The sequence below is a fragment of the Chionomys nivalis genome, chromosome 4 (genome assembly GCF_950005125.1).
Source record: "Chionomys nivalis chromosome 4, mChiNiv1.1, whole genome shotgun sequence".
Taxonomy (NCBI): domain Eukaryota; kingdom Metazoa; phylum Chordata; class Mammalia; order Rodentia; family Cricetidae; genus Chionomys; species Chionomys nivalis.
This window is the reverse complement of record NC_080089.1, coordinates 21,960,604-21,971,241: the sequence shown is the minus strand read 5'-3', so window position 1 is coordinate 21,971,241 and position 10,638 is coordinate 21,960,604. Positions and strand designations below refer to the sequence as shown.

General features: G+C 46.7%; 1 protein-coding gene across 3 annotated transcripts in view; it reads right to left on the bottom strand.

The window, feature by feature from the left end:
- Matcap2 (microtubule associated tyrosine carboxypeptidase 2) overlaps positions 1–10,638 on the bottom strand; it is a 48,061-nt gene that overhangs the window by 4,428 nt on the left and 32,995 nt on the right. For 2 of the 3 annotated variants that reach the window (XM_057768153.1, XM_057768154.1), the window contains exon 7: positions 6,867–7,489. In XM_057768153.1, coding sequence (XP_057624136.1) covers positions 7,331–7,489 — 159 coding nt within the window. In that variant the 3' untranslated portion in view covers positions 6,867–7,330. Of the gene's footprint in view, positions 1–6,866; positions 7,490–10,638 lie in introns of those variants that run through there. The other variant, XR_009057018.1, reaches the window with a different exon arrangement.

The following is a 10,638-nucleotide window of genomic DNA, read 5'->3' as shown; positions in this document are numbered from 1 at the left end:
CAACAAAATAAATAGGATGCTGTTTTGTTTCATTTTGAAACAGGGTCTGACTATAGCTCTGTCAGGTCCAGGGCTGGCTGTGTAGACAGGTTGGCTTTAAACTAACAGAGAAACGCTTGCCTCTGCCTCCCAAGTGCTGGGATAAAAGCATTTGCCAACCATGCCAGGTGTATATAGAACTTTTGTGTGCTCATGTGCGTGCACGCGCATGTGTGTGTGTTTGGGGGGGCAGAGGACAACCTCAGGTGTCGCTCCTTAGGTGTCCTTTTTTTCCCCACAGTCCCTTGCTAGCCTACAGTTCCCCACATGTGTTAGGCTGACTGTCTTCACCTCTCCAACACTGGAATTAGAGAAATACACCACCATGCTTGGCTTTTTTCACATGGGTCTTGATGATGCTTACAAGGCAAGCACTTACAGACTGAACTAACTATATCTACAGCCCTAGGGCTTTTTCTATACAAATGGCCTTCTGTGCTGACCGTCATGTTCTTAGCTTTTTAAATGAGAGACAGAAACGGACGCTTGTAGTATCAAGTACTTGTCGCTGCCTTGTAGGTGTAGGCTTGGGTGGTATTCCTGTTACCACCCAGCCTGCTACACCTTATTCCGAGGAAATTCCATTCTATAAAAACAAAAACAAAAAAGCTGGGCATAGTGCTACACACCCTTAGTCCCGGGACCTAGAAGGAAGAGGTGTAAGCAGAGATCTGAGTTGAAGGCCAACCTTGCCGCCAGGGGAGACCTTGTCTTAAAGAAAAAATGTGCGTCCCCTGTCATCATTTACTGATTTGAGAGTGGAGTTTCCTGTAACAGTGAGGCACAATGTGCGCGCGTGTGTGTGTGTGTGTGTGTGTGTGTGTGTGTGCCTGCCTGTGCCACACTTACTATGTCTCATGGTGCTAAGATTGTCACAGAAGCACTAACTCAGAAAATAACTGGAAATAAACTCAGGGGAAGCGTTAGACTGAGTACCTACTGCATCACAAAACACATGCATCACTACCTCATGATGCGTGGAACAACCCACCCATGTGCCTGTAACAGAGGTCGGGGGGGGGGGGGGGTTCCTACAGGTAGAGAAGCTGTATTTTGTTGTTGAGTCAAAGCTGTACACACACTTTTTGGTGTTCAAGACAGGGTCTTTCTGTGTAGCCCTGGCTGTCCTGAAGCTCCCTCTGTAGACCAGGCTGGCCTTGAGCTCAGGGATCCTCCAGTCTCTGCCTCCCAAGTGTTGGGATTAAAGGTGCGCGCACAACACATGGCCTGTTCATACTCTTGAACAGCTGAACCATTTCTCCAGTCCCTACACAGCAAGTCTTAAAAAAAATTTAAAAAATTAAAAAAAAAAAGGTTCCAGGGTAGGGGGGAGCACAGAGGTCTCTGTTACCCACTCAGAAGCTGGAGTGACATGCCTTCTAATCTGGTGAGCTATCTGTGTGGCCGGAGACTAATGGCATCGGTCCATCCTCCAGACCGTTACTATAAAGTTTTTTTCTCAGTCAGTCTATAGAACCTATCTTTATGGACTTTACAAATAGTTTTGATGTAGTCACATCTGATCTATACTTTGCCTACTCTGTCCTCAAGGAGATTCACGTATGCTTTGTTGGGCATGCAGGGTTGAGTTAATCATTACCGGCATAGTTTTTACCAAATTGTGCTCTGCTTAAATCTAAAATAAACCACTCGGGTCAGACAGCAGAAGTTAGAACCAGCACCGGCTACTGAGTCCTGATGAAGCCGACTGCCTTCTTGCCTCCCTCAGATTGCCTTTCTGCAGCCCATATAGGTCACAGAGAACACCCCACACATCCCACAGTCTGGGGTGGGATGGAGAGATGTCGCAGTGGTTAAGAGTACTTGTTACTCTTGCGAGGACCTGAGTGTAATACAGTGGCTCACAGACACAGGGATCCGGTGCCTTCTGAGCTATGTGGGCACCAGGCACGCCACTGGTTCATACACATACATGCAGCTAAAACATTCCTGCATATAGAATATATTGAGTCTTGTGTGGTGGCATGTGCCTTAATAATCCCAGTCAGTAGGCAGAAGCAATTAATCTCTGTGAGTTCAAGGCCAGCCTGATCTACATAGCAAGTTCCAGGCCAATCAAAGCTACATAGTGAGACCCTGTGTCAAATTAACTAAATAGAATTTGATTTGGGGCAGGAGAGATGGCTTGGTGGTTAAAGAACACTTGCTGCCTTTCCAGAGGACTGAGTTCAGTTCTGAGCATCCATGCTGGGCAGTTTATACCTGTGTAATTCCAATTCCAGGGAGATCCAACAGCTCTGACTCCGAGGACACCTGCACGCATGTACACACAGCCAAATATCATACACAGAATCGATATTTTATTTGAAAGGGAGTTTGGGGTGGAGATTCAGCAGCTAAAAGTACTGGATGCTCCTCCAGAAGGCCCAGGCTTGATTCCCAGCACCCATATGGTGGCTGTAAGTCTATTTCTGGGGCCTCTCACAACCCTTTTCTGCCTCCAGGAGCAAAGCCACACAACTAGCCACGAACACACAAGCAGACAAAACACCCATGCATATAACATTGAAGGGCTGGAGAGATGATCCAGTGGTTAAGAGCAGGTGCTGCACTTCCAGAGGACCTGAGTTTGGTTCCCAGCACCCTTATCAGGCAGCTCACAAGGGCCCATAACTAACTCCAGTTCAAGGAAATCAGGCTCCCTCTTCTAGCCTCTGCAGATGCTTGCACTCATGTGTTTATCCTCCCTACCCCTCCCCTCTGTCTGTCTGTCTGTCTGTCTGTCTGTCTCTCTCTCTCTCTCTCTCTCTCTCTCTCTCACACACACACGCACTCGTATGCTCATGCATGTGCACATAATTAAAAATATTTAAATTAAAAAATTCAATTACTTAAAATCCAAAGCTAGTAATGGTAAAATCTGTCTGTAATCACAGACAGGGGTAAAGGGGAAGCAGGAGGATCAGTTCAAGGTCATCCATCCTCTGACACCTACCAAGTTTAAAACCAGCCTCTTTCAGAAAGAAAAGTCCCAAATAATAAAGGAAAGTCACACAGGGCTGGAGATAGTATAATGGTAGAACCTTAGTTTGACTCCCAGCCCAGGAAAAGGGTCAGGGAGAGATCCTTGTATTAAAGTAAGAGCCAGCCTGGTCTACAAGACCTAGTTCCAGGACAGGCTCCAAAGCTACAGAGAAACTCTGTCTCAAAAAAACAAAACAAAACAAAAAAAGTAAGTAAGAGACCTAGTGCTGGGGGAGGGGAGAGGGAACTGGCTCAGACAGGCAGGTCTCAGAAGAGGCTCACTGACCAGGCAGTCTAGCCAGTCTATGAGCCCCAGAGTCAGTGAGCAACCCTGTCTCAAAGAGAGTGAGCTGGACTTGGTGGCACTTGGGATGCAGAGGTGGGCTGGTCTACAGAGTAAGTTCTAGGGCTACATAGTAAGACACTCAGCAGTGACTTCTAGACTACACAGGGCACACCGGTGGTGGAACACACCAGCACACACAGAGACATACCTATAGCGCACACTCAAATGACACCGTGCAGGTTGACGACCCTACAAACTGAGCTGACAACTGAGCCCACAAAGCCAGCTAGCAGAAAGTGCTGGTCACCTGCTCTCATAAGGCCTCACATTCGAACTGCACCCCACTCTTTCCCAGCCTTCAGGTCTACATTCACCAGAGCACCCTACTAACCATCTTCATGGCTGTGAGGGGCAGAATGCTAACACCGGCCCGTTCTCTTCCCTTCATCCTCAGAACTGCTGAAGGGATGGACTCTTGTGAGTCAACACTTGTCAGACGGAACAGCTAGTCCAGGTGTTTCTAACCAAACCACGGGCACATTTCACATGCCAGTATTGACTTTGATAAACATGACACATGCCATATGGAAAGAAATGCTAGATTCCTTTTTAAGTGACATTTTTATCATGTGGGTATGTGGACATGCATGTGCCTTGCAACCTGTGTGGTCAGAAGACAGTTTGCTGGAGTTCCTTCTCTTCTACCGTGTGGGTTCTATGATGAAACTCATCAGGCATGGCCCACCAAGTCACACTGCCTCCTGGGAGAAATGCTAAATTATTAATAGCAGGTCCTGAGCAACCAGCAAGGAAGTGGAGATCTGAGTCCTACAGCCAATCCTCGGTGACAGGATATGCATTCTTCTCCGTGTCCTCCAGTAAGTGCCCTGCTGGCAATTTGGTTTTGGTTCTGTGAGATTTCTGAACACAGTTCAGCCAGTCTAGACTTAGGACCCAAGGAATAAGAATCACATCTGGTAGATGTTTTGGTTTTTTGAAACTTGGTGGACTTGAACTCAGAGATACATATGCCTCTGTGTCGTATGTGCTAGAATTAAAAGCCAGCTCCATCTGGCCTGGTTTATGATATTTTATTACGCACCCCCCCACACCCAATAGATTCATCTTTGTATCCAGAACCAGGTACATAACAGCACCTGAGTGAGTGGGTGAAGGAACGAGAGCTTAGGGAGTCAAGGCAACACGGGAAGAAGTTTGGAGGACAGAAGGAGCAGCACTCGGCTCCTGGGCGTGGCGTGTGCTTTGGCTCACCCCGGGCCCCAAGCAATAGAGAGGCCAGGGGAGACAAGGGAGACAAGGGGAAGGGCAGGGGATCAGGTACCTGGGCCTTTGGTCTGCTTCCCAGGGTATCTTCTGGTACCCATCCTTCCAGGGACTGAGGGCCACTTTGGTTTTCAGATGTGGAGCTCACTGTCCATGCTGGGTGTGGCCGTGTGCCATTCTAAGGACAACTAGAGACAGCAGTGGGCAGAGTGTGCTCTGTTTCCTCAGAGATGACTGACTTGCCTCCTTCCAGGTGGCCTAGGCAGGAAGGACAAGGAAGAAAAGCTCTCTTCCTGCAAGGGGCTTTCAGCCTGCTTCTCCTTTCCTGAGTTTGGCTTTTCTTGGCTCTGGGTTCTGGAGCTAATGGTGTTGGCTTAGCAGGGTGAGTTTCAGTGGTGAGTGGAAGATGGAAGATGGGATTATTGAGAGGCACGTCGATCTCTGAGTTCGAGGCCAGCCTGGGCTATAGAGTCAGTTCCAGGACAGCCTGGGCTATACACCGTCCAAAAACCTTAAAAAATTATTTTAGGAAACAAAAACTGATCTTTCGCTCAATATAAGAAAGAGACTAAATATCATCAACCTCAACTTATTCTTTTGCTGCTGTTTTGAGATAGGGCCTCACTATGTCTCCCTGGCCTTTCCAAGGACTCTCCAAGATAGTCCCAGGTCTTCAGACCCCTCTGTTGTTCTGAGACCACTTTTAGTTGCTGTTAACTTTTGAAGATTTTTAAGGCCAGTCAATGTAATTTAAGGTCATTTTTTTTTCTCTTCAGAATGCTTTTTTTTTTAATTTTTTTATTTTTCGAGACAGAGTTTCTCCGCAGCTTCTGGTTCCTGTCCTGGAAGTAGCTCTTCTAGACCTTTTAAATTTTATTCATTTTATTTTTGCACCAAAGTGGTAAGGCAAGAAAGCAGGTTCCCTTTCCAAACCGGCCAGAGACAGAAGGCCCACTCACTCTGGAACCACTGCAGATAACCCTACAGGAAATGAAGACTGCTCAGATTCTCCTTTACATGTTAACCCTGAGGTAAGATTGCAGCGTTACTGCCAGCAGGAGTTGACTGCGAGCACCTGGGTGTAGATCCCAGGACATAAACACTGCCCTTCTTTCTCCTGCAAGACTGCTTGCAGTCACTTGGGTGAATTAAGTGAGAGACTTGAGATAAGGCTGGAGAGTCTGCTGCAAGGAGAGGCACACCTGAGGGGCCAGGAGCAGACGTCTTGCCTCTCCTAAGTCCTGCCCCCTCTGGCAAATGCTGTAGGGACACCTGTGGGTTATTATGGTATGGAGCGAAGAGGTAGTTTTTCCAAGCTTCCAAAGGCCTTGCTCTACTGCCAAAGGCAAGAGGTGCGGCTCTTAGTTAGAGAGCCTGGGTTTACTTGTAACTATTTTCTGAAGCAAGCCCTTCCCGTCTGTGGTCTGTGAAGGAGAATCGTAACCCAGGCTTTCTAGCAGGCTCGGCTTCACAGTCTATGTCTCCAGCACATTTCTGCCTGCGCTGAGGCAGAGATGAGCTCTCAGAGGCGTTGGAAGCCAGCAGAGCAATCCTGGGGCAGTTACGGCATCACTCTTGCTGGTCAGTAAGTGGTAGGAAAAGTCAATTATGAGCCCAGGTGCACAGGCTGCAAAGTGTACATGGAATTCTCCTAAGTTCATACTGGATCAGGATTGACCAAAGGCCCAGAAATTTCATTTTTTGAGCCATGGCCAAGTTTATTCAAGGCCAGCCTGTTTGTCCTTGCCTCTTGACACATTCCAAACAAGGTGAGTGGCCTCACTTTTCCTGACTGTTTCATCTGAGTGGATGGATGGATGGATGGATGGATGGATGGATGGATGGATGGATGAGCGAATGAACGAAGCACTAAGATAAAAGGCAGAAAGCAGCGACTCACTTCCGAGCCACCCGCTGGAGGGAACTGTCACTCGATTCCCTCTCCAAGGGAAGGATCTTAAAAGCTGACTGAAGTTTAAAGGGGCAACTATGTTTTCAACACAGTGTGGTTCAGAGGTAACTGGACAGGTCCTGAGCTGTGGGTGACCTCTAGTTACAACCGCCTGCTGTCCTCTTCAGTGTACTCAAGAAGTGGTGGGGGGGACGAGGAGAAACAAACGTAGAGCCTTGGGTGTGGATCAGTGGCAGATTATACCATGTCTGATCCTTTGCCACACACACACACACACACACACACACAACCTTCTCGAGCTTATATAGACTCAGAAAATAAAAATGAAAATGTATAAAACAAAGAACTTAATGAAAAGTTTTCAAATTTCATTTTCCTTTTAACATTACTTACCATAGGAAAAATAAGAACTCTCAGATATTGCCAGCCTTTTGGCGAGTTACAAAATGAGTATTTTGAAGAAGAACCATCACCACTGTTTAGCAGAGGAAATAGAACCTTGGAGTTTATACAGTACAGCGTGGAACTTGGCCACCTCCACCCTGGAGCTGGCCTCGGTGCTCAGGTTTACAGTTCATCCCGGAGTCTTCAGCAGCAGCAATCTCCATTCGTCTCTGCTGAGACCTGGATGAAGATAAGTGACTTCCACCTGCAGGCTATAGAAACATTTTAGGAAAATAGTTTCAGGTGTACATATAACCTAAATTTCAGCTGGATACTGAGGGCTGGTCTTCGGAAAGCTGAGCTCAGCCACCACTCTCCTCTACGGTGCAGGCGCTAGGTGCCCCAGCCACTAGCAGCCATGGAGGAGTCGCCGCCACTGCTTAGATGAGGTCTTTCAACTCGGCATCAGTCAGCTCATTCACCTCCATGATCCTCTCCAAGTGCTCCATGTAGCGGCTGTGGTCCTGCAGGAAGTGGGGCACTCTCATGTTCTCAGTAACTGCCAACCCTTTTAAGCGATCCACATCTTCATAAGACACCTGGAAAAAGGAATTGCTTTTTACAACTACAAGTTACATTCTGGAAGTGATTTTTTTCTCCAGGACCTTAAATATGTGGATATGAGACTAGGTGTGGTGACTCTCATCTTTAACCCCAGTACTTGGGAACTTGGAGGCAGATATCGGTGAATCTCTGAGTTTGAGGCCAGCCTGGGCTACAATGATGAGATCCTATATCAAAACAAAACAAAAAACAAAAATGTGGACTGTCAGGTTACTAGCTGCAAAATACAGAAGCAAACAAAAATTGTCGTTTACTTTACTACATTAAATATTATTTTATGCCCTCTCATGGCTAAGCATAAGCATAAAAGAACAGAGAAAATCAGTATTTGACTTCACATTCTTGGAACTGAATCCGTTTGTGTAAAGTCAGGTGCTAAGCTTCCTGTGTGTAAGGACAGATGTACCTTTTGTTGGTGGTGATGCTGAGGATCAGACTTTGGCCTTGAACATGCTAGGCAAGTCTACCATTGAGCTATATTCTCAGGTAGGAGAGACTAAACTCAAATAAATCTCTTGATTTAAGAGATGATGCACGCCTTTAATCCCAGCATGCAGGAGGCAGAGGCAGACAGGCAGGCAGGCAGATCTCTGAATTGGAGGCCAGCCTGGGCTACACAGTGAGTTCCAGGACAGCAAGGACTACACAGAGAAACCCTGTCTTGAAGAGAACAAATCTAAATAAGGGAATCAAAATGCAGCTAGCATGATGAAAGCTGAAGAAGAAAACTCTTGTGGACTGACTTCCTGTCTCCCATCAAGCTGGCAGACATAACTTGTTATATTCTCTTGCTTCTCACCCTCCATGCTGGTCAGCTTTCTCAGAACCAGAGGTGATATGCAGGCTGCTGGGGTGGAACTGTCACCCGCAGTCTAACTCAGCTGTAGTCTCTGTGATGTGCCCACTGCGGGCAAGCAGTGGGAGTCTTACGGGGACAGCCAATCCTGTCAGAATGGAGGCTCTCTCCATGGGAAAGAATCTGTGTAAAGGAACTGTAAAGCTACCCCGAAGCCTGTGTAACTCTAGTTGGGAAGCTGCTGCTGCTGTCTGGTAGAGGAGGCAGTGTTCCTACCAAATCGCCATCTAAATAACCGTGTGTATGCTCACGGATGAATACTACTATCTGCTATCAGAGCAGCTTCATTTTGCAGGGGGCAGGAGTTAATGGAGAAACGCATAACTGGTCAATGTGTCAAGAACTAAGTGGCATTTGAATGGGCAGTCCCAAGTGAGCCATCTCTATCACTCTCCCGCACTCAGGGTACATCACAGAGGGTAAGACAGAAGGGAATAGGGAGTGGTTTGGGATGCTGAGTTCGGCTGAACTCACAGCAGCTGGGATGGCTCATGGAGCCCACCCCTCCCTGAGGATCCTAAGAAGTTGGTGGTTGGTGGAAAATGCGAGACATTTTCCTCAGTGTTGCCATTGTCAAGTTGCCCATGTGTCTATAATCAACCCTTCACCCAACTTTAAAGAAACTTGTTGAGTCATGAAAACCATCTGTGGAGCAGGGAATAGTGGTGTCACACACCTTTAATCCCAGCACTCGGGGGCAGAAGCAGGCAGATTTCTGTGAGCTCAAGGCCAGGCTGTCCACACAGGAGTTCCAGGACAGCCAGGGATTTACAGTGAGAGAGACCCTGTTTCAAAACAAACACGCCCATAAAAGTAGAAGGGGATCTAGTTGAGAAGAAAAAACTTCTTATAATTCTTTAAGTTATTTTTACCTTTAAATTCCAAATCAAGGCTGAATTTCTTTATTTTTGGGTTTGGGGTCTCACTATGTAGCCCTGTTGGCCTAGTACTCACTATATAGATGCCTCTGCCTCCCAGGTGGTGGGATTAAGGCATTCACCAAGCCTGTCCTGGTAAGGCTGATTTTCAATACTCCGACTTCTGATTACCACTCTTCCAGGGTTGGCAGGAAGTCTTTTTGAGAAGAAATCATAGTCATATCGCACTTCTATCTTATGATTCTTGATGTTTATATTTCAGTTACCTACTATCTGTACCCCTAAATGTAATAGAAATAGGTTTTCTGTTTATGACAGACACGAGAGGAAAATGTCCAAGAGTATCTTGCCTACCACAACATATTGTATTGTTTACACACTTCCGGGTAATGGCAGCCCTGCCTTAAGCAAGTCTAATGCTAACTTTAAAAACACATTTTTATGTACTGGAGCAGGGTGTGGGCGTACTTTAGTGCACTGGAAGGTGCAAGCACGACTTGGCAGTTGTCCAGCTTGGGCGAGTGCCTTTACTGGCAGAAACAGCATCCCAGCCCAAATGGCAACATTTTTAAACAATATTGACTCATTTCCTGTTTTTATCATATTTTGATAATTTTTCTCATAGTGCTTCAATATAACAACATATATAGCCAATTAATCACCCTACAACAGCCTCTGCATAAAAAATTCAAAGCCTTTAAATAAGACAAGAAATGAGTAAACATAGTAAACAGTGCATGCCAAAAGAAAAGAGAAGCTGCAACCTGTGCCCAACAACCAAGCCATGAACAGAGGGCATATATGTGTGCATGAAGGACATGAAACATGCTGGCCCAGTGAACATGCAAAGGATAAGAAAACAAAATGGCCTGGCAAGGAAAAGTTTCAGTGGTTTGCACAGAGAAAACCAGCACAACAGTCCTTAAGGAAAGGTCTCATCCAGATAAGAGCTTTCACTCTGCAACTGTGGTGCTGGCTGAGCTGAGGGAGCTGCACCAGACAAGGTGGGGCTTAGAACACAAAGAGCAGGGAAAGCAGCACTGCTGCTGCAGGAGCGTAGGCACAGCTGTTGAGTCCCAGGCCACCCAGGGCTACATAGTGAGACTGTGGTAGTTTAAAAGAAATGTCCCCTAAATGGATTGTCACTATTATGAGGTGTGGCCTTGTTGGAGGAAGTATGCCACTGTGGGGGCGGGCTTAAGCTTCCCACAGTGTGACAGTCAGTTGACTTCCTGTTGTCTGCAAGGTGTGGTACTCTCAGCTCCAGCATCATGTCTGCCTGCACCCCGCCATGCTTCCTGCTATGATGATAATGGACTGAACTCTGAAACTGTAAGTGAACCACCCGTTAAATGATTTCTTTATAACAGTTGCCATGATCATGGTGATT